This window comes from Plodia interpunctella, chromosome 19 (assembly GCF_027563975.2).
Source record: "Plodia interpunctella isolate USDA-ARS_2022_Savannah chromosome 19, ilPloInte3.2, whole genome shotgun sequence".
NCBI classification, from domain to species: domain Eukaryota; kingdom Metazoa; phylum Arthropoda; class Insecta; order Lepidoptera; family Pyralidae; genus Plodia; species Plodia interpunctella.
Window position 1 is genome coordinate 4024630 of NC_071312.1, and position 25977 is coordinate 4050606.

Genomic DNA, 25977 nt, shown 5'->3' on the forward strand with positions numbered 1-25977 from the left:
AGCGCTGGTTATTTGGGCGATTCACGCTCTAGTAAATTGATTTAAGTGCCATTTTAACCCGTAATAGGATCGGTATCAAGCCCTTTATTAACTTTGCATGACCCAGCTGCCATTTTTCAGACACGATCTTCGATTTTAAGATGGCGATTACTTAATTTGGAAATTTTAGGGTATCTATACATATTATAAAACAAAGTGCTCTGCCGCATCTGTCTTGTCTGCCTGTTCGCGATAAACTCAAAAACTACTGCGCTGATTTTCATGCGATTTTCACGGCTAGGTCTAGCCGCACTTCCGGGTTTAGCCGTAACATATATTTTTATAATCTTGCAAGAATCTTGCGACCCATTCGAGATACATTTCTATAGCGAATACGCGTTCATACTTAAAATTTATATGTCAAGTTTAGAGTACTAACAAATACCTCAAATGTAGAGTGTAAAATAACTCATAGTTTTTATATGCTTCCGTAACCTATTTTAATTAAGATGCGCTCATTTCATGGTACGCTTAGTTATGTAAATTAATTCATCAACTGAGTTATTTGACGCCTCAAACTTGGAAACCAGATTTGGTGTAATGTGATGTATAAATTCATAATATTTTGAACGAAATGGAATCTAGGTCTTATCTAAAAAAATGAGTTTTACATAATTGTGAATACTAATTCAAAAATGTTTTTATTTATTTTTAGGTTGTGCCCGCGGTTTTCCCCCCGGCGTTTCTGTCATGAAACCCAGGTTTTCTATGTCCTCTATATTTCAAACAAAATGCAAAATTTCAAGAAGATTGGTTGAGTAGATAACATGTCACAGAGGTAACAAACAGACAAACTTTTGAATTTATAATATTAGTTAGGATTAGGATAAATGAATTGATTCCACTTTTATAAGGAAATGTTTTTTTGCCGTCGAATGCAAAAAATATTATAGTTATACTTTATTGAACAAAATACCATTTGAAAAAGTACAATAGGTGGACTTAATGATAAATGTGTTATTTAACAGTCAACTATTAGGTCATTATAGATAATGCTTATGCAGCTATTAACATTTTCCCATGGAATATATAACATTATTTATATGAGTGTGAAAACAATTAAATATTTAAGTATAGGCTTAATAAACCTTCACCTCATCATTCATCGCTGTCTATTGACATTACAAACAAATTCTATCCACTGTTACAAAGTTAAGGGTGGGTTTCACCGTCAACTTTGACGTTAACTTTAACGTGCGCGGAAAACCCAAAGTACACCATTTTGTCTAAATGTCGGCGGCGCGCCGATTGAAATCAATGTCAAATTTGACGGTGAATCCCACCCTTAATGCCACAAGAATATCATGTCTCACATTGATCATCTTTAGTTACGAGTATTAAAATGGCATAGGTAGTGGAATGAGTATAGCCCTGCCTCCAAGCATTATACGCAACCTTTTAATACTTATTCAATAACAATAACGTTTGAGGCGTTTGAAGCGGTGGTGATGTAAGGGTTAAGACGCCCGCCTGTGGATCGAAAGATCTTAGGTTCGAATCCTACTCGTGCCACATGAGTTTGTATACCAATCTGACTCATGTATAGTAGTTTTCATAGACCACCACTTGCCACCACTTCCGGTGAAGGAAAACATCGTGAGGAAACCTGCACACTGGTTGATTATTATTAACTTGTGTGTCAAATGAAGAAGGCAATGGCAAACCACTCCATTAATAATGCCAAAAAAGTTGTTGTGTGTGTTTCATTCCACGTAATGACGATGACCCTCAGCCATGAGGAATACGACTATGAAGAAGAATAACTATAATACCCATAGATGTCATATGCTTACTCAATATTATATATAAGTATAAGAAAAATTACATACACAGAAATCAGTCATCCTAGCTGACGTACAAATGTGATAAGCCAATAGGTATGTATTTATTAACGTGTGGCATATATTGTAATTATCGAGTTATACGCGCGTCGCGTCGTGCAGGATTTGACCACAATTGAAGACGCCAGATAACTATTTTGTCGTCCTTGATTTCATCAATCACCAAAATGACGTGGTAAAAAAATGTAAATTAATTTCATAACTAATTAAAGCCTCACTAAATTAAAACTATCTTTAGCGCGGGAGGTAAACAATATTTTTTATGTTCCGGATGCTGTAATTATGGCTTAGTATGTATGTAGTATGTATATTGCCTTACATCACTTGTTTTCACATTCACCCAATGGAACAAACATGTGCATCACTTATGAATATTTAAGTTACTGCTCAATCGAAACATATAATATTGAACGATACAATAACATACAGGGTATTGAATTCTCTGTAATTTTTAAATAATATTAGGCATTGACACCAGATTCAGTTATTACAATAATATTATTGTAAAGATGAACCTTTTAACGCGTTAATTATGATTTCGTATAAAGTCATTCTATCGTCGTCGCTCATACAGTATGTTACAATATATATAACATTAATTGTCGCTTTTTTAAACGTGACGATTTAAATAGTGACAAGTAAATTAATTCAATATCATACCATTATTGGAAGATATCAAATTACAGTATATTTTCAACAGTATAACACTGAACAATCGGTAAAAAAGATTTTATAATGTACTCGTTAAATGTGGACTTGGTTGCACCAGTCAATTTTGGCTTTAACTTTCAACCTGTGCATAACATACGTACCTACGCCATTTTATCTGCGGCGTGCTGGTTAAAGTTAATGTCAAAGTTAATAGTGCTTAATTAATACGGCAATTTAAAATCAAAAGAAACGAGTTTTAATTTATACCGATAAAAATCGACGATTTTGTATTAAATTTTAAATTCAACAAATTACTTAGATATGTGTTTATTATTTGAATGGCAGTAGACTGAAGGACTTATCTATCAATGAAAAAAAAATCTTTTTCACACGTTAGTCATGATTATTTACATTATACGTTTTAATCAACCATAAATAAATTTAAGTCAGTTGACCAATTAAACGCTTGTTAATTCCGAATGTATGTATTGTTTTTCTTTCAAATATATTTTTCGATCTTAACGGATATAATACATTTTATAAATTACTCAATCCTTTTATGTAATACTCGTGCTGTAATATTTAAATTAATTTTCTATATTTCTTTATTTTTTGATATCCTTGCTCAGGTCAAAAACATTTTTTAAATACTGAAAAATATCTGATACACATAATAATAACGTGGCTAACGTGCTCATGTTTCACGCAACATTAACTTTGGCTTGTGAAAAATATCCCCGCTTTGAACCGTTGGATAGACATGAATAATTAATTTCTCAAATAAATTTTAAATTGTACAGGGATTTTGACGAAATTGGAACTAGATTGAGTGATATCAAAGAATACCGAAAATATAATATCCAAAGATCCACTCCTTAGTAATATAAGTAGGAGGCGGAAAAGGGATTCGATAGCGCATCGACCTTTCCGAAATCATTGCAAAATAGCCTTTATTTCAACGGTACAGTGTTCAATGCAGTGTAACAAGACGTGCAGTGAACACTAGTATGTTCTTGCTGAAATTTCCCGAGAGGTCAAACAAAACCAGGCAAAGCTTACTGGCTTTGAAGATAATGTGTATTGATAATGTTTCAAATAATATATATCAACATATTTTATTTAAATTTAATCTTTGATTTTTTGGATATTTTTAACATTGAAATTAAAGAGTCCTCTTTTTCTATTTGTATCTATGTAATTTGCTCTGAAAATTTCACTAGGATAAAATAGTATATGTAGGTACCTACCATAGTTTATACCTTCGAATAAAACCATTTCTACATGTTGGTCTCTTTATGCAATCCTATTCATAAAAGGAAAGGTAAATGAAATATGAACAGAAAGCTACTGTAATATGAATTATGTTATAACAATTTCTGATATAATACTGGAAGAATAATAAAATAATCTGTTGTGTAAATAATATAATAATCATAACAGAAATTCAGTTATATAAATTACAATACTAAAAAAGTAACAAACTATCATGTTTTTTTTTGTATGAACATCCTATTAATTATCATGTTTTTTTGTATGAACATCGCAAACATTGCTTACAAAATATGCGCATGCGCATACACCCTTACTGTTACATAAGGAAATGCGAGCACTGTCATTACATACAGTGCGTAATACCGGAACTTATAGTCAACTTTAGTTTATTGAAAAAATATGTAGTTCATATAAAATGTTTACGACTTAATCCGTTTAATTTGGTATTTTACGATACGTTGCACTTAATATGTAATGTAAAATGTCAGATCAAATTATATGGACACAATAGGAAAGGTCATCGTTCTTTATGTGCACTAACACCCTGTTTTACAACTTCGTATATACCTACTAGTGTCTTGTATCACTGCCCTCATAAAATAATATTTTAGATTTTAGAGGTTTATTTTAGATTGATCTTGTTGTACATACAAATTACACAAGTATTCATTTTAAAAAGTACTTACCTATTAGGAATAAACCACACTTCTCATATTTCTCTCTTCTCGCGTGTATCATATACCATGCGATTGAAGCCGTGACACCCGAGGATCTCGGCGTATGTTCAAAATAGACACATAAAATTTCAAGTCTGTAGTACAACTAGGAAGTAAGAGTTGATTACAGACAGACAAGCGTAAAACTAAATAAAAGTTTGTGAAAATATAAAATATCCTGTATTTTTTTATATCTGTACCTATTATAAAAAATCAATATGTATTAGTGAGCAGGTCACCCGATTATTTATTTTACATTTGTTTAATGATGCCCAATTTATACAACTTGTTAAATTATTGCCAATGTTTTAAAAAAGTTTCTCAAGGTTAACGTCTAACGTAAAATATCTTCCTAATACGTGCAAATACATTTAAATAAATTCCTTACAGAATAAACTTTTCATAATTTAATACTTGTATATTATAATGATAATAATAACTAATTATATATCAGTGATTATTCATCCATTTCAATGTAAAGAAAAACAAAAATTGTTAAATTATTAATAGGTACGATTTCCTGTATATACTCGTATGTTACGGCTAAACCCCGAAATGTGAAGTATAGGTACACATAGGTTTAGTCGGTTAGACCTAGGTGCTAGGTTAAAAACTGCATGCACTCAGCTTTCATGTCAGGTCGAAAAAGGTATGCACACGAATTAATCTTAAATCTACAATTTAACTATCCGCGACCGACTGAACCTAAGTCTAGTCGGTATGATAAAGGCTAAATTTAGCTCTAGCCCAAGCTAAGCGCGTGCGCCATTGAAGTCTGGCTGCAAACCTAAGCTGCATTTCGGAGTTTAGCCGTCACATACAAACGAATTTAAAAATCTATTTTTGAACTACTTATATGAGAAACATTTATGAGTGGGAAAGTTTTGGCTCTATGGACGGAATAGTTATTGTTATAAATACCGACCCGCTATCTATGATTAATGACATTTAAATACTTCTATAGTAAAACAAAAAGCTGGAGAAAATTAATTTAGTAGTACTTAAATTACCATTTCCATTAGCAGTCACACATATTCAATAGCGGTGCTTTTACTGCAATTAAATGACAATAAAATTGACAATTACAACTAATTAAGATACATAAACGTTAATTAACTTCGCAGCATTGAATTAGAGATATGTATACGATTGGAGGTAAAATGCAATAAATTGCAACGCCCATTAAAGCAGGTATGAACACGGAAACTAACAATCTGAGAAACTTTAACAATCATTATTAATACTGACTATTAGAGATGATACTCTTCCAATATGTGAGGAGAATCTGACTTAATTAATAGATATGCCGCAAAAGTGTTTCCTATCGCTGCCGACGGTACACGCGAATGAAGTCATGCGAGTAACTACTGCCGCTATCAATTGCTTTTTGTGGTGACGCTACTTTATTACTCACAGATTGCGGGCAGACAACCATGACGATGCAAGATCTCACCTTCAGATTCTTTCTTCCATAGATAAGTTCAGTTCAGAAATCGAACAGTAAGTGCATGGGTATGGGGGAGAACAAGTTTATTTGTTAGACAAATTAAAAGATCCCCGACTTTCAATATTCGTTTTCACTACAACTTTTTAAACGGCTGAACCGATATTGATCAAACATATCTAAGAACCACCGCAAAAAATTAGCTATCAAATAAAAAAACCGTATCCAAATCTTTTCACGTGTTGATGAGCTACGGTGTCAAGTACACAGACGAACACACTTAGCGGTTAAACTTATAACACCCCTCTTTTTTCGTCGGAGCTGAAAAATAAATATTTGTTCCCGTGCAGTTTGGAAAATCCAAGAGACACGTATCTAGAGTACAATATATACTTGCTTACATTGACCGCACGTACAGATGTTGACAGATAAGGCAAAAGTAGCGAAAGTGACACCGCGGTCAAGAGAAATTATACTAAACTTCAGTTTATATAAGAAAACATAACGAAATTGTAACATGTATTACTTGTTTCATTGAATTTCTAAGTATTTATATTTCTGTTCCCCGTTTCTCCAGTTTGACTATGCATTATTATGATGATCATGACATGATAGTGCAACGAGGATCGGGTTCCGCCAAGGAGACTCTTCAACGGTTTAAGGTGCTCCGTGCATCTTAAACCGTTGAAGAGTCTCCTCAAGATGTTTTTGACACAATTTTAATGTAGCAACAAAATCTTTTGACAAATATCACATTTAAAAAAAAAATCACATTTTAAGTCTGTAAAATTATAGGATTCCTAAAATGTGAAACTGAAAAGAATTAAAGGTGGAAATTTAGTTAAAATTATGACTATTAATATATATGATAGTATGGTCTTCAAATATTTCGGTGTTCCCATGACCACAATAAAAATAACAAATATGTAAATTATTTTACGTAGTAGTATTTAAAGGTACATTCAAAAACAAAAACAAAACTTTATTAATATGACCGTGTAAATAATCATAAAGATTGTGAGATGCTATATAAACGAAAACAGTATATAAGTACGTCCTAGTTCCTACACGCAGTAAATAATAGCTATATGACATATAATTATGCGCACGCACAATATAATGCATTTGAAGTGGGAAAACTATCCACAATCCTCTGAACCTGTATGTTGTATGTATGTCTGTTACGAGTGAAAGTAATAACGGCTAATTGAGGAAATTACAGGAATGTCATCACGCAAATCACAAAGGTATTAGGTAGTTTTGTAACGTAACCGTTTATTTTTAAAAATCGGGTATTTATGATAAGGCTTATGAAGTGTAGGTGATTTATGGCTTGTGTTTATATCTCAACTTTGTCCTTGTGGGCTGCTGTATTGTTCATCATTGATCAAATTAAATATATTTTTTTTCTTTGATTAATATAAATATGTGAACATTTATAAAGTAAAAAAAAAATGGGGGTAAACATTTTTGGAAACTGAATTATTCATAGCAACTAGTGCTTGTTAGGTTAGCTTTTTAATTAATATTTAAACGTGCTCCTCCTTATTATTTAAAAAAATAAAAATAATTAAAAATATATATATAAATCATTATAAATCTTTATAATGTACTACCGCGAAAAACCATAATAAAAAAAAGTAACCGATGTTACTCCTGAAGGTTTCCTCTATGCAAAATTTCATCAAAATTGGTCCAGTAGTTTTTAAATTACAAACAAAAATACAATCATCTCTTTATAATATAAGTAATAGTATAGTATAAATAAACGTCCCAATATCCGAACATATCCCGGGAAGATTCACCGGACCCAACTAAATAAATTAAGGTACAATATAGGAATTACGTAGATCTACTTCTTAATTTTCGATTTCTTCCGATACTGCCTAACCGTAAATCCTGGCTAAATTTGGCAGCAAACATCATTAGTGGAAGTGGAATTTATCGGCAGATTTATCAAACACTATTTGTTTCGCACTACAGAGCTCATCAATAAAACGCGCCCACCTATTTCTGTGCGAAGATCTAACTTCTATAGATACTATTTTCGAAAGGACATCAATTGTATTAGCGTCTTTTCTCCCTCAGTAAAATATTTCGAGATTATAATATTTATTATATGGATCAATCCCGTTTAATGTCAGTGTGTTTTGCATTTCAGTGTTAGATGGCACTCATTTTCATTTAGCGACGTCATCAATAAATCTACCGATTTGGCCTCTTGTTTTCGACAATAATCATAACGGATCATTATTTGTAATAATAAACATTTAATATACATACACACACACGAAACATTTATCACATTTGAAGCCCACATAATGAAAATCAAACCATGTCGCCATGTTTAGAATGGTGTTGGAGCTAGCTCTCAGCCTGCCCGCCTGAGATTTACAGTACAGGATTATAATTTTTGCGCTGGTAAGATGATACAAGTAGGTAAACTTTTTAAAACAGATATCTTGGTTTGTAAAATATTTGACATAATTTTTTTTTCATCCTTCTCCGTCCTTCGTTTCTCCGCATTAATCGGCTGTATTTTTAAAATTATTTTCGTCACCACTTTGCGCCTTGTCCCGCCGTTCCCAATCAAGAAGATTGGGATATGATCCACGACGCGACCCAAATCTCCAATATCCTTTCATAAGTTAAGCTATTGCCCTAACAAGTGTACTCACGTTTAAACTAGGCATCTAAACTAACAGTGCAAGTCACGTTTATTATACATTTCGAAAGCTATACAAACTGCAATATTTTGGAGCGACAGTTATAAGTGTTATATCTACCTAAGTACCATTTCTTATATGAATCAATTTGTTACTTACACAATATTAATGATATGCTATGGTTTGTCCAATTACACCGCGGTAACCGCAACCGAATCTTGGTCATCATACAAAAGTAAAAGTAAATTTAGACGGTATTTAAGTAAAGCTATTACCACAGTGCAGTATAATACCTTTATTTCTGTGGATTAACTATCTGGGCATGATAAAAACTAATTGCTGGTTGTAAAATATTTTCTCAACGTAAAGGTCGCCTTGAGTGGATACAGAAATAGCTTCACTGAATTTCAAACGGTATACAATTTATTCCGGAATGAAATTAAAGGATAAGGACCCGTACTCCTAGTGTATGTAAAATTTATAGAAAATTAGGTGAGTAGATAAATCATGCACCCTCTTAGTTCTCTTCTACCTTTTTCCACTCGAAGTTTGAAAGCTGGAAGAAATGGCCGCCTTTGCGCTCATTTATGTTTGTACAATTGTTATAACTTATGATTTTGATATGAAGGCGTCTTACATGACTTTGATTACCACCTGCCGCCATCAAATGAACTCACATATATATTAGCTGAGAAATTGGGATTAATGCAATTTTTTCGAGTGTGGCTTTAGGGTGAAACCGCATGTTCTCTTTGCGTCGTTTCCTCAACCTTTCAGCTGAGCTGAGGGCTTAGTGTGGTACTATCGAGTCGATACGCAGTGAGACATAAATGGAGCTAATCACATTGCTGTGTGATTGTCGTCGCGCCACAATGCCGCACTGTGATTGGTAGGCTGCGTCTATCACGATAGTTAAGACGTGAATTGCACTAAGCCCGTAAGCTTCTTTGTCAATACTGGCACACGGAAATGTAGTTTCCAAGACTCACGAAGTCATGTCTCAATAAACTCGTACAGCCATTTTGACAGTTGATCTGACTACTGTATTATTTTGTGCTTACTAAATGATAAAGTAGAAAGAGATACCCTATATGTAAGCCAATGGGCTCCTTGAATGATTAAAAATAATAATATTTAGTATTTAAATAATCAAAAACGATAATCAAATTCGTCAGTATCATTATTTACGCGAAACACTATTTTTTGTTCTTATTAATATATTATATTCTTTAATGAGAACAAAAATATTGCAAATAATGTAACTATTAAAACTGATCAATTAAAGTTACATTTCATTATTGTATTTAGTTATTTCAACACCTAGGTATATGCATTTAATTTTTTACACGGTCAAGTAGTTTGTGTCAAAATATACATAGGAATGTGATTCAGATATTTTTTCTATTCTTTAATACCTGGATATAGTAATGATTTCGATATTCAATACAGTGCTTAGTGGATTTTTGTATGTTCTCATTTAAACAAAAGAAGCCAAACGTTTAAAACATAAATTATAACTATTACATAGTTTCCCGAACGTAATTACTAACCACAATATGCACTTGGCTCTTTTTATTATAAAATGAGTAATGAGTAGGTACCAATCACGCATATTGCCACAGATTAATATTGCCAACATAATGGCAGATCGATAAGTGATCTATCGGTCCGGATGTCGTTCTAAATTCAAATGGCATTCGTGACCAACCTTGAGATGATAATAATCATTGTTTTCATAAAACAAAATATGGGCTTGTAGAGCAGGCCTTCAAATCTTAATGATTGTGGGATACTGTTCACAATGTGCCAATTCTGACTTTGACCTCGTCTTTCATTCCCATCTTTTTACTATTTTTCTCATCGGTTTATGGAATTTAACACGATGAATTTTAATTCCACTCATGTGTGGTAATTGGCAATTAACACGCTTTGAAAGGTATTTACAAAAATATATTTTACAAACAATTGTCTGTGAGTAATTTGAAAACGATTTTAGGTATATTTATTATTTTATTAATGGCGCGATATTAACATCAATTTATGTGATAGAATATAAGTTTTGGTAAGTAAAGATCACTAAATGATTTTATAAGCTATGTTGGCATTTCAATAGACACGGGATTTTTTTGTTAACTTTGTGCATTATAAAGGGCTAATGCCTAAATGCATATATTTTTAAAGTTTTGTTAAGCGGGGTTTTTACTAAATAAAGCTTCCAGCTTTAAAAATGATTGAATATATATAACAGACTCTTTTGAATTCTATATCGAGTGGAATACCTGCTTAAATATCAGAGAAGTCGCCTAAACATACTTGTTCAAAGACAGTCTCAAGTGGCTAGTGGAATATTACCTTTGAGATTAATTTTGGTGTTATTAATTAAATCATAATTCTTATTTAAAATAGGGACACTTATGCAAAACACTTATTTATAATATTTTGGCATCCAATTCTCAGACGTCATAGCCCGAAATGAGAACGAGAAATATCCACATTTCGCACAATGAAATAATCTCTCTCATATAAAAAGGATCTTCTGTATGGCTTTAGACAATGAGTTTTGTTTTGAAAAGATATGATTTCATGTCATATTTATCAGCGACGGGACCATTTACCTTTTTAACAATGAGCATTTTATATAATTATCTTTTATCCTTATAACAATAGAAATATATTTCCATACGTTTTCAAACTGCCCGGTACCATTTTCATGACGTCAAAAATATATGCCCGTAATACGTTTTTTATATTTTCCTCGTAAAGTGTTTATTATTACAAATACGAAACAATTGTATTAAGGTAAGTATCGAAATATATTTTTATTAACATTTGAAAACGAAATACCTAATCTGAAAATTCATAACACCAAATTTATAAGATTGTTTTTAATTATGTATATTGCATTTGTTACAAAAGTTGTTCACCAATAATAATCTATAATGCGTTGTTCCACCAATAATAAATTGTTCTAAATCCACTAATATCTTTATTATATGAAAATAATAATAAAAAAAACAAAACAAGAAAGATAAGTACAAAGGTGGATTTATCTCACATCTCTGTCAACCAATGAAATTTTTTGGGAAAAAGTTTTCGTTATGACTGATACGAATATTAAATACGCTTTCAACATTGCAAACTTGAAACGATTTAGGTAAGTTTTCTTATATCATTTCCTAGTTTACATCATAAATATTCTACCTAGTCGAAAGGCTGGCTTCCGGAACTCCTGATTTAAACATGATAATTGACAGGATATTACGTCTGAGCCCTGGGTGAAAATTAATGCCTGTCTAGCTATCGACTGCACTGTAATTATCGAGAACTATCTATTCAATGTTTATCTATCTATATTTTATAACACTTCTGTGGTTACGAAAGTAGATTTGATGGTGTTCGACAACATGCCAGGATAAGGCACAAAATATTAGAAGTTATATTGAGCTAAAATATTTTTTGTTAAAATACCATAGAACCTTCTTCTCTCTCTCTCTTATCTGAGCGTTTTCTCATCACAGACACAGAGTGTCAGAGCCCAGGGCATGACTCTCATACTTTTTCTCTATTCAACAAATAGAACCAAACATTAAATTTGAATAGAGAGATCAATAGATAAAAACTTTCCGTAATGTTATTTTTGGGAATTTTTTAATGTATTACATAAGTTTAATATTTTCGTCACATTCTGTCTTCAATCAATTATCATACGATGTAGATTTGAACAAGCATAGAAACATTAATACAAATACTACTCAAACAAAAATATTATCGATTAATCATTTGCTAAGAAAAACCGACTTAATAACTAAGCGGTTATCGAGTTACAACATAGTACATAACACATAGCGACATCGCTTCATATACTGGTAAATGGTTAGTTATGTAATCCATGTGCGAAGAGCAATGTTCGTTTTATATAATACCAGTTCATACAAAATAACTAAGAAAAGAAAAATAAACATAAATGTAGTCGTTATAACCCGCCAATCCGAAAGGGACCCGCGTATCATGGGCTCATAAACCCATGCGTCAAATGCCAAATTCCATTCAAATGATCCATGGCATCCTTAAGGAAGGCCTGTGCCTCAGTAGTGGGAACATTTGAATGGCTGTTGAGATTAAAATTCAAATTGACCCCAACAAAAGGTTTTACAGTTTGATATTTTCATTGCCCAATTTGTCTATTCTATGTTTCCATTCGTACGGGAGTTATGCTTATGTAGTATAAGGAATAAAGTAATGCGTCTAAGTTGACTGATTTGTAGCATATCTTGTCTGGGTTGACATGACTCACCGTACTGTAACTACCTACATAGTTATATCTACATAGATATAAGATGGAGACTCATATAATATTAAAAGTTTAAAGTTTATTTTAGTTGTGAAAAATGCAAAAGTTTTAAGAATAGTCAAACATATGTTAATTTTTTTTCTATTCGTATCACAGAACACGTAGTTATATATACTTACGTTATAAATAAAGTTGTGCCTGAACATTCATATGGGAAAATATAACATAACCATTGTCATCACAATCGCCTTAAAACTTTCTAACACAAAAATATAAACGTGAACATAAACACGTGACAAATAAAAAAATGTCGTAATTTGTTGACTTGTTTATTTCGTTAAAAAAATTACATTGACGCTTTACATGGTGTGTAGCAAATTAATATTGCTTTGGTAAATAAAATTTCATAGCATACGTAAAACAAAGTGGAACTGGGCGGGTCACGTTTGCCGAATGCAGCCTGAGAGAGATGAGAGAGCCCACATTCTTGGATTCCAACTGACGGGTACATAAAGCGAGGTAGGCCTAGGATTAGATTAGATAGGGCATTCGACAGGTATTGGATGGAAAAGACCAAGGGAGGCCTTTTCCCAGCAGTGGGACATGTTATAGCTATTTAAAAAAAAAACAAAGCCGATTTCCGCTGTCTGACTACCTGGCCATGCCATGTTTATGCTTCAATCTTTAAAACTACACATCCATTGACTTATTTCATTTTTACTAGGTGTTGTGACGCATACCTGTGAACCGAACGGTCCCAGGTTCAATCCTCATGTCACGTCACACTATTTTATACTCATATATGTTTTCTTTCATAAACCATCACCTGCGTCCGGTAAAGAAAAACATCGTGAGGAAACCTGTACTTTAGTCGATCTATTGTGTCAAATGAAGAAGGCAATGGCAAGCCACTTCTTTAATATTGCCAAGAAAGTCGATGTGTGCTTTATTCCATCAGCCACGAGGAATACGATTGAAGGAATATTGGACTTGCCATGTATTCTGTAATACAATGATATGATCAAATAGGTCTATTTCAACTGTTGCAAGTTGCAACCATGCGAGATTAAATTGGCACCGATTATATCTAGAATACTGTCTATTTAGAAGAGATTTACAATATTGTAGCTAGATCACGATTGTATCGCAACATCCTGCACAGCTTACTGTTAGAGAGATGTGAAGTTAAATGCATACACACAGGCTCATTAAGTTAATCGATGTTCTAGTGTAAAGGATTTCAAAATATGCCAACCTTTTGAGAATGTCGACGCACTTGCAAATTGCAAATTATACTGTATTCTGTTGCCAAGAAGGGTCAATTATGTTTTGTTACTTAGTTTATTTTGACTTTAAGAAATTTTACAATCAATTTTTGATTGACATCTACCTATATAGTTTCTGTAGGTCCACACTAAATGTGATGATGGAATATATTTTCGAGTCTTTAATTCAAATAATTAAACACGACTTTAAAAGAATACATATAATAAAACCAAATTGGTTAGGCCGTGATTATTATATATTTATGATTAAAACGAGATGAAAAATTACGTCAGTATTTTATGCATATAAATATTAAGTAGTTCAAGAATAAATTAAACTGGAATCCAAATACAAATCAGGCATATACTTCAATAAAAATATAGTCGTCGTCCCTGGCCTTGACAATCAAGCACTAACTTACAGACTTACCAATAAATTAATGTTGATGTTCATTTGCTAAATTAAGTTATTAAAATAATTGTCTTACCTGAAACAAAGACAATACAAATTAAAAAGAAAAAAGTGAATTATAAATTGAAGCTACACTACTTTTTTCCAAAAGGAAAATATGTTGAGGTTATGTTTCTGCTTCGACGAAGTAAATTGACGTTGTTAACGTCAATTTACGAGGAATTTACGAATTTTAAGAGGAAATTCTCTTACTAAGATCTTATACTTAAGAGATAAGGAAAGAACTAATATTATCTATACAATACACCATCTAATAAACAGGCTCACTGACTGTATGACCTTTGCGTGGTCATGTATTTGCATTTCTCCGAGTTTCACTGACCCTAAAGCTAATGTCCTTGACCTTAGCCCTTTCATCTTCAGAACATCACTAACCACAGATGCATAATCTACCTCTATAATTATGTTGGATAATATATGAAGGCCGACTATGTAGTAAATATCCTGAATAAGACTTGGTCCGCGTGGATTAAAAATGTACTTTACAAATATTGGGACCGAATCTAAACCACTTTTCACGAAGAATAACTACTATTCTAATAAAAAATATTATCTACACTACCTACTAATATAATACTGTGAATTTCTAAAAATAGGTCTTTCTTCCGATGTATTATAGTTAACGCTCGAGATAACTTTAGTGCGTCTAATGATAAGCGTAGTACTAAGTTATGTTTTATTTTATGTCTTTTTTGATATATTTTTCACTGTTATTAAGGCAATATTATTTACATTGAACCCTTTCTTAAGTGTATACTTTCATAGTTTGCACTCTTATCACGAATCCCAACCACAGACATAAAAATAGTGTCAATGATTGATTGGTTTCTAATATTACGCAGAAATTACAAAACAGCTAAAACAAAGATGTAGATAAATAGATTTAACAATCGACAAAGACACGGACGGCCTGGGAACTAAAGATGGAAATCCAATGATTGTTTTGTTTTGTTTTCTTGTATGTTCTCAGGTGAAGACGGAAATGCGTAGGCTATATACAAATAACAAAAGAACAAAGCATTTAAAAGGATAATTCACAGTTTCGCTGCAAAAGAGGTCCTATAATTTGCTGTTGCTGTTGTTAATTTAATACTATGCAGAGAATACAATGTTAAAGTACCTTTAGTGTACCTAAAAACTAAAGAGTATATTTTGACTTGTTTTGCAAACGTTTTACGTAGATCTTGCAGTCGCCGTAGTCACATCTAGACAGAAAAAAGGTACGTGGTAATTTGCTTTAACATAATAGTTATATGTAATAGTTATATGTAGTAAATATTATAAATACAAAAGTGAGGATGTAAGTGTGTATGTAGTTTGTTACTCTTTCACGCAAAATCTACAAGTTGGATTGTTATGAAATTTGGTACTAATAAGTAGGAAGTAGGATTTCGTTTTTCTAAAATATTCTTTAAAAAGCTGAGTACGACAACTAGTGTATTGAGTATACATATAAAGATATTCGTTATTTATAAATCACTTAATTTTAATAAGTAATGTAATAAAACACCTTCATACGGATCTTTTACGCCCCAATAAAAATAAAACCGTGTCATATAAAGGCAATAAAACTCATATGCAGGCTTTATTATCGCTTACGCAATCTCATCCCGGCATTGCAATCTGTATTAGACAGTTAACTGACCTATTTCATGATTAAAATCTACAAATACAAAGCGTTTAGATGTTAAGGGCTAGTGCGAGACGACTTGCCATGTTACTGCAACTGATAAAAAAAAAGCAAGCACAGATTTTTTCGGTCATTGTTTTCTACCCAAGATTTACTTTCGTCCACAACATGTGAATTTTTTTTTTCAAACAACGAGCTTTGGCCGACAAAAATTACACTTGTAAGTTAGAGAAAAACCAGCGTGTCAATGCAACTTAAGTATTTCATTGAACTAGCTATATGAATTACTAAATAAGTATACCTTTTTGCGTTTACATTCCCACGTCAATAGTTAACACACGTAACAAAATGGAGCAAGGTTTAAAACAATTATGAACATTATCTTTTTCTCATCACGAGAGATCGAAATCTTTCTGTGTCTCGTGACTCATCCCGTTATTAACTTAATTAAGACGTTTAAAACGTAAGAAATTTAAAATAGTTATTATAATTCTAGATAATGATAGACCTCTTTTTGTCTAGAATGCGGTCAAAACGTTGTAAACTGTTTATATGGAATGTAAAAAATTTATTAACTTGAATATTCGAAGATATTCTCTGATGTTACTTATATTCGAAGCACTATACTTTATTGCATTTATTTCGGAAAAAATTGCAATAATGAAGTCAGTTTAATTGTTCTCGTAACTTTAAGTATTGCGTGTAAGGCCTAGCGCACACGGCGAAATTCACCGAAACTTCTATAATATAGTTTTCCTTTGAGTTTCTACCTTTCAGATTGAACATAATGATGCAAACATTTTGATACTATTTAAAACGGTTGGAAGTGAATACTTGCATATTCGATGAAGTTGCGTCGGCTTAAGAGTGACAAATATTAAATTTTTTTTTTCCAAATAAAACTCTCTTGTAGAAAATATCAAATATTTCACTACATCTCTTGTTTCTCTTTTGCATTTAGTGCTTATTTTCATGACAAACTTACAACAATTCATACTAATATTATACATTGGCAAATATATCTATCATTCATTTCATTGAGTTATTTTTGATGTAATTTGTAATGAAAATATATAGTTAATGACTCAGGGTCAAATAGTTGCTACCGTCTGCGGGCAACAACTAGAATTTTATAATCCTTCTGTCTCGATAACTAGTTTAAAAGATTAAATAACAGCATATTGTGCAAGTTCAGTTTGATAATCTGAATTTATTGTTCAAATTTATAGTATATTTTGACGACCTCGGTGGCGCAGTGGTAAAGTTCTTGCCACTGAACCGAGAGGTCCCGGGTTCGATTCTCGGTCGGGTCATGATGGAAAACGATATTTTTCTCATTGGCCCGGGTCTTGGATGTTTATCTATATATGTATTTGTTATAAAATATAGTACCGTAGAGTTAGTATGCCATAACACAAGTCTCGAACTTACTTTGGGGCTAGCTCAATCTGTGTGGTTTGTCCTAATATGTTTGTTTAAATATTCGCTACAAGATACTTTGTTTAACATGTTAACATAGGTCAAGCAGAGGTCGATCTAGAATTAAAATTAACTGCAGTTCACTGAAATGTTAACTAAAAATATACACTTATTCAACATTTGAATTGTGTAAAATACAAGTCGATATATAGAGAGTTCAGAGCAACATTTTGAGTGCTCTATATGTTGGTAGTTTGAAATTCATCCCAGATTATGTCAACCACGGGAAGAAAAGTTCATTTTATGCCGTGATCTAAATAAAGTGATATAAAGGTAATACCTACCTACCACTAGGTAATTGTTCAGACAAACATCGCTATGGTAGATTTGTGCTCTAATCTACACTAATATACATATAATACAGTATCTACACTGTAATACATTTCTAGAGAGCCGCCCTGGCTTCGCACGTGTAATATTCTGAAATACATATAAACCTTCCTCATGAATCACTCTATCTATTAAAAATACCCGCATCAAAATCCGTAGCGTAGATTTAAAGATCGCATTAACAGACAGGCGGCGGGAAGCGACTTTGTAAACACTTCCTATGGTGCATTTTGTACCTATATTTTGCGCGGTTTCGCCCGCGTAAATTTCACACTTACTATATATATACTATATAATAAAAAAATTACAAAATTTCAAGAATATAGGTTGAGTAGAGTGGACTATCAGGAATTTCGAAATTATCACGCGAAAGCGAAGTCGCGTCGTTTCCAAAATAAAACAGATAAAACCGTAGATGTAACTAAGTAGGTATATGCAATTTCATAGAATGTAACATATAAATATACAAAACTGGTATCAAATGCGAAAATGGGCGAAATTGCAAGATCATTCGAACAAAACAGAGTTGCACAATACGCTCCACATCACACCGATCAATCGAGATAAGCTTGTTAATATGCATACGTCTTTCTTAATGGCTTCTCGTGAGATGCGCGCTTTTAGGGATCCATAAACAAAGGGTAAAACCTTATTATTAAGACTCCACTGTCCGTCCGTCTGTCTCATGACAGTTGACGTTTTCATAGATGATATACTTATTTTTATTGCCAATCAAATACTATAAAAAAGAATGATGTTTTATTCATACCAACACATACGTGATTTTTTGCCGTTTTTCCAGATAATGGTACGGAACCTTTCGTGCGCAAGTCAGACTCGCAGTTTGGTTTCAATTCTTGCAACGTTAGTTTGTATGGTTATCTTTCTATCAAGTTTCAATCTCTATATTGTTCTCAAATGTTTTTTTGGATAAAAATAGTGTGATACTTTATTAATCTTAATGTTTTATGAATAGACATTTCTCATGTACATAATTGTTGCGTTGTACCTATTTTTCAAAAATATATTATTCACTTATCTGTAGTTGTCTATTTCTCCATACTATAGGTACATTTTTATACTTTTTCTATCTAACAAATGTAGCTTTTTACATAATCCTTGTTATTTTCAATTATCAGTTGAATTTTATAATTCGTTTTTTATATATTTTTAATGCTTGTAGTTTATATGTCTTTTGGTCAATAGGTTACCCGACATTCATAGTTCACAAAGTGACTAATCTAAATTCACATGATTTTAAATAGACTACAATATAGCTTCCCTTACTAAACACAATAGCATGATAATGTGCTAATTAGGTACAGCCATCGACCAGAACGGAGTTTCCCTCGCTCGAGGTTCCGTAGACAATGCAGTCGCATAGAAGTAAATTATGGAATTGATATCCAGTTATGTGTGGACAACATGTTAGTAATTTTTTTATTATTTTACGTTTCAGGAATGAAGTGTGGGATATACCGAGCATGATTATACCTATATTCTGTTATAGTATGTATAGTAAATTAGTTCGATAAAGCAAAATTGATTCACTTGACTTGCAAGGATTTTGGGATAATTTCTTCCATATTGTCAATCTTTTGCAAACTGATTGAAATTTCAAAAAGTTGATAAATTCTGAAGTGAGTCCGTTTTATATTACATAAATTGAACAGAAATTAAGATTATACTCAATTTTTCTTATTCAAATTTTGAAATGAAAAGACGTATATGCTATGTCCACATTGTTGCTATATCTATAGTGGAGGACAACATTTTCACCACTTATGCACGGCTCACGGAACCATTTCTAAGCCCAAGTGATTGTTTATACCACAAATGACATTGTTAGCACGCACGGAGCAATTTCGCGGGAAAACTTGACAGCCTTATTTTTTATGGCGGGAAAAAGTTTTATCATAATGAGGAATATATGAAATTTAAATGTTTATCTTTTTTACCTTTTAATTGAAAATACAATATAAAAAAGTTATACTTATAAATAAAGAGGTAGTTTGTTATTATATAAAAAATTATAATTTAAAAAGTATGAACTTACCAAATAAAATAAAAAGTTTCATTTTTACAGCTATAGCTAAACACTGGCACAAAATTCGAAAAAAGTTTTCAAGTCGTTCGAGGTTTGAATGATTTTTCCGCGGTGGCGTTAGTCGCGCGTGGACGCCAGGCCGCGTATGTTGCATGCGCCGGAGCACCAGCTGTTCAGCCACCACATTCACTTTCTAGTGGTGGGGCACCCTGGGAACACCTGGAAGCAAGGGTTTGTTGACACTTGTGTAACGCTTTATAATCGGTCAATTGTATTGATTGGCCCATTTCTGCTGGAGAAAGCAAACTTATATTATTAGATAGTGTACTGAGAAAAAACTATTGTTCGCTTTTCTCAGTTATATTATTTCCTTAATATATAGGTACAACTATGATGAAGATCGCTCAAATCAAGTGTACGCAACTTTATAGCGATATGGTCGGTAGATCTTGATCTTCCCCTTTAAGTTATACTAAGAAAATATTTCATAACTCATGTATATAGTTGTCGGAACATTTTATAAGTTTATTCTCTTGAAACGTATTGTAGGTATATTTCGCACATAGAATACAATATTGTCTCTGACAGTTGTGAAAAATCATTACTTAAAATAAAGTTATAATGCTTACTAAAAGAGAGGAAAAAGTAATTTTTAAAGGGGTTAACCATTGACGTAACTTTTTAATAGAATTCCAATATTCGACAAACTCGTATGTCAGCGGGCAATGAACCTAAGCCGTTTGAATTGAAAGTTTCCTATCTTTCTATTTCGAAGGGATAATGTCCTGTCACGGTGGCCCGCCTGAAGTTAAGGGATTCCAGATAAATTGAAAAACCTAAAGTCTGAGTAACATTAAACTATTACCTACATATTCTTTTTATCTGTTTTTACCACCTCCGATTTATTAAACGTTAACAATTTTGTTGTATTCTCGCCTTATAAAATTTCATTTTATAATACGTTCTTCAAGAACGTATTATTGAGTCATAATAAAACAACATTACGATATTCTAGACTGGTATTTCCTAACCATCAATTTTACCTTTGTTAAAATGACATTACCAAAACATCATTCAAATTAATTGCTGCATAGCTACCTACGTAAGACTTTAAATTAAAGACTAGGTTCTACCTAAAATGTTTAATAAACCGACATTATAAATTTGTCCAAGGATAAGTCCTTCAATATCCTTTGGGTTCAATAAGTTGAACCCACGTTTACACGAGCGCTTTTTCAGCGTCCGTTATAAAACGTTGGAATACCAAATCAAGAGTATTCGTAATAACGAGTATCTGTTGATTCACAAGGCAACGCACGATTTTTGTTCGCGTTTTAATCGTTGTGCACTTGTAGGTTGTATGTTGTGTTATTCGCCTATACGGATTACACGTTACAAATTGTCCATAATTATATAAGTTATCTTGTATAAACATTAGGATAACTTCCTCATATTCTGAAGTGTAGGTCACTGTATGTTGATTTACGAAAGCAAATATTTATCTTATAGATATTATATTTCAGCTGCCAGGACAACGCGGGCTGTAAAACAAACATGCAGCAACGTACATTGTACAGTCGGCATTGTTACCGCGGCATAAAGATCGGAGCAGGATACCTTGACAAGCGGTCGACTGTACAGAGCATTCGTGGAAAAGTGTCGTATGTTTGATTTTGTGGCAGGTGAAAAAGCTCCTTCTACCTGACCTGACTCGAGGTTAGAGCCAGGATCCATTGCTATAATTCGCTCCAGTGCGAAGACGCAGCATATTGCGACTCCGTTGTTTTGTATAAGTTTTGACAATGCCGTGAGTTGGCGTACCTACGTCGAAACTCTATACAATTTCTACGTCATACTGCGATCCGTTGACGGACGTCAACGCAACGTAGCGCGTAGCATTGAAGCCGGTCTCGTAGGGTAAGTTGAACCGACGACGTTAATTTTAAACGACGCACCGTTGACGTTTAGACAAAATGGCTTACTTTTCGTTTTTCTGCGCACGTTAAAGCTGAATTTCCGGAAAACATGAGTACAAATAGGCTTGATTAAGGCCCAAATTGTCGTAATGAGTTGCGCAATGTCATTATTATGCGTCACATTGCGTGGACCTCCCGTGCGAGGTCCGTTGCTATGGAAATAAGCTCCTAATTATGAGTATGTTATGTTTTCTGTACCAGCATGGGAAAGTGGGCACTGTAGTTTTAAATATAATAATTTTAACATCGGGATGATACGTTCTTGTTTATGATTTCCTAACTATCCTTATCCCTGTGCTGCGTGCAAAAGAACATTGTTTGCTTGTTACCTCTACACGCTTTATCTAGTCAACCATTCTTTTTGAAATGTTGTTATATGTAGTTTGAAATATGGGAAAGGACTTCTGATACCTTTCATCCCAATAAAGTATGTAACTGGTCCTCAGTGCTCTCTTGTATGCATCAAATTCCATCTTTCTAAGCCCATTAATTAGTCTCAACATTTCATAGATATTATCCGGAATTGATTTCATTAAATTACCACCATATAAAATAGTAATTACTCTAAAACTAACGATGCGAAACCAGTGAATTACCTAACAATTCACTTAATATGTACATTTACAATCGAAAAAAATCAAACTAAGTTATATTCAATCGAATGGCATTATCGAATCAGCACATGACATAATGCAATATCGGTAGCAGCGCAAATTTAATTGAAAGTAATTAATATGACCGGTTACATATTCGGCTTATCGTAAGTATTATACTTCGCAAGCTCGTCGAATCCAAGATGAAGATGCGCAATACTCAGTAATTTTTAAACTAGTTCATACGAAAAGACCTCTCACTCAGTGGTTTTAGTGCATTCTTGTATTCTATTAGGCCATATTTGTCCGCGGCATTCGCAGTAGTCAGTAATTTATTCACAAATTGGAACCATAACAGGCACTTTTTATATATTTTGTTAACTTTTGTTTACTCTTTAATTGTTTTGTAAAGGCAAAGGAAGCCTTTAGGACACACAAACAATTAAAAAGTTTTCTTCTTTTATTTTACATGATTTTTTGTTTTCGGCCGATTATTGCCAATCGCGCTAAAACTTTTCTAGATCGTGCCATCCTGCTTGATGCCTGCTGGGCACGTAGTCACTAAATTTAAATTACAATTATAGTGTTTCAATGTTAATCCCAATCTTGCCAGAAGGGCTTACCATAGAAAATATATAATCCGCTATATATGTATAGCCGTATATTTTTCTCGGGTGACGGATGAAGATCCGGCGAGACAGACTCGGTGTACAAATGGCCTTAGAATGTGAAAACAGGCGATAAGCTAGGTAGTTGTTTTTGGGTCCTGTTTTTTATTAGCTGGTTAGTTGAGTGACATATGGTGAGATGAAGCGGTAGTCGAGTAATAAAAAGTTATAAAACTTTATCTTCACATACACTTTCACTTCTTTTTTATAAAATATTGTTTTTACATTGCTACTTGCATTACACCACGCAGTACATCATAATACACCATATATATTAAGATATGACACATATACATATAATATGCATAATATTGCAACCGTGTGGGGCGGTCGCTAGTTATAATAATAATAATAAATTCTTTATTTACTTAAAGGATTTGTACACCAATTTTAACAGATAGATACAAAAGTGTTTCCTTGTTATAAGTAGATAGTACAAATTACTTTATAAACCCTGAGTTCCAAACTAGGCAAGCCTGTATTTTGGAATTCTAGTGTTTGACTGTATATAATTGAGGAACATCCTATATAAAGAGTAAATAGAGTGCTTAAGCTAAAAGGATTAACAATGAGCTAGAAAAAGAAATATATACGTGTGTATTTAAAAGTGAGTTGAAAGTTCAAAATAAAATATTATATAGGGTTAAAAAGTTTAGGTAGGTATCTACTTAGATAACATTGGCATTCCGTAAAACCTTTAACCGTAACCGTGAGATAACTGGCAGATAGATGTTGCATGTTAACAAAGTGAAAAAATGTAAATGTGAAAAAATTATTACTCGCTTCAGGATTTCCTGTAACATATATCCGGAGTAATTTTTGACACTTGATTTGCTATGGCATTAGCTTTTTATATACACTGTGTTAGATTACCTACTTTACATAGTTACGAGATTATAGGAAGTCATCATGCCTCTACTTTGCTTCAGCTCATTTATTATATGATGATAAGTCCTTGTTGCGTCTGTCTGTATGAATATGTAGTAAACGATAATCTCAAAAACTACCAGACCTAATTTTGTGCGGTTTTCGCCAATCGATAGTGTGGTTTCAGAAGAAGGTATATGATTGGTGTATAATTTATTATGGATTTACACGAGCGAAGCCGGGACGGGCCACTAATTTCACTATTTCACCTAGTCAATTTTTATTTGTAATTACGAGTGAAAAATACTTATAAAAACTTATAGAAGTACAGAACTGTACATGCTTATTAATATAAAAAACATAGCCCGAACTGATGAATTGAAGAAGTGCTAAATAACCTACTGACATCTACTCCATCTTTATGAAATTACCGCCAATCTTTCTTTCAGCGCCATCTATGAAACTACAGCCATATTACCCAGTAGAGGAAAATTTGGTAGGTATTTAAAAGAAAAGCGGATATACTTCTTGAAAGTTTCAAGTTAATTCACTAGATGGCAGTATGTAGTAAATGACAGAGTCACAGACTGGCAAAATATTATTATACCAAACTTTGACGGATTTAGTAAACATTGCTGGTTTTTAATAGGTAAATAAAAGCACTCATACTAACTACGCAATGTTCACGCATTCGCGTTGTCATTTGTTTGAGTTTGGCGACAGTATGTGGAGCTGCGTTATGTAGCAATTCGTTTTGATTTAATAAGAAGATTTCGAATAAACAAGTTTGTATTTTGCACCATTTATTTACCACCTATCCTATCCATCCCAACATGTTATTTTACTCTCGGTTCATATACATTCAATATATGCATTGTATCGCTGTGTCAACACAAGCATAACTCCACTTGTTCAGGAATATAAATGAAGCAAAGCAAAGCCACAAACCTCGATAGTGCATCCATAAATCCTCCCTCTCGATTCCCGATAGGGCTGGGTTCCACTAAGTGTATAATTTCTGAACATTCAATTTATTTTTGTTTAGTGTCTATTATTATAGCAAGCAAATTACAAAGCCATTTGATTCCTTATTTAGTGAATATGCCTATCCGATTGGAACGGATTACGGGAAGTAGGTACATTATATAAATACAATTATTTACCGACGTTATTTTTATAATAGTTACTGCAACTAATTGCCAGTGAAAACCTGTGATTAGCTATATTTGATTAGTTTTCAAAATACGAGTATGAAGAATAAAAATATATTTAATAAGTGAAAATGTAATTCCTTTATTTGACACCACACACCATTTGTTTGACACCGACAAAATCAGGTTAGGCCATTTGAATGATGAATAAAAATAAAATATATTCTCTCTCATTCTTTATATCTTTAACTATTAGAAGTACATACATGGTACAAATAATTATATTCTTCAATGTATAATCTATACAGTCCCTAATTACCTAATTGTGATACCACCAGATCAGATACATGAAGACAATGATAGGGATTTTTTTGTGTCACACAAAGAGTCGGCATATAGTGAAATAGTGACAACCCTACCAGTACTTTTTGTTTACATGCTAGATTGATGAATGTGGATAGTATCGGATATCGAGTGCACTGCAAAAACTGTGTAGGCCTGGTTTCATTATTTACAATAACACCGAGGTTTTTGGTGAAGCCTTTTTATTCGCTTTATCAAATATTTATATCGGCATGC

The 25977-nt window shown here is 32.8% G+C and overlaps 1 protein-coding gene across 1 annotated transcript in view; it reads right to left on the reverse strand.

The window, feature by feature from the left end:
- The window catches only part of LOC128678281 (mediator of RNA polymerase II transcription subunit 15-like), a 38952-nt gene extending 18644 nt beyond the window's left edge, over positions 1-20308 (reverse strand). Inside the window, exon 1 of the mRNA XM_053759716.1 lies at positions 20153-20308. Coding sequence (XP_053615691.1) covers positions 20153-20297 — 145 coding nt within the window. The 5' untranslated portion in view covers positions 20298-20308. The remainder of the gene's footprint in view (positions 1-20152) is intronic.
- Between the last annotated feature and the right edge of the window lie 5669 nt (positions 20309-25977).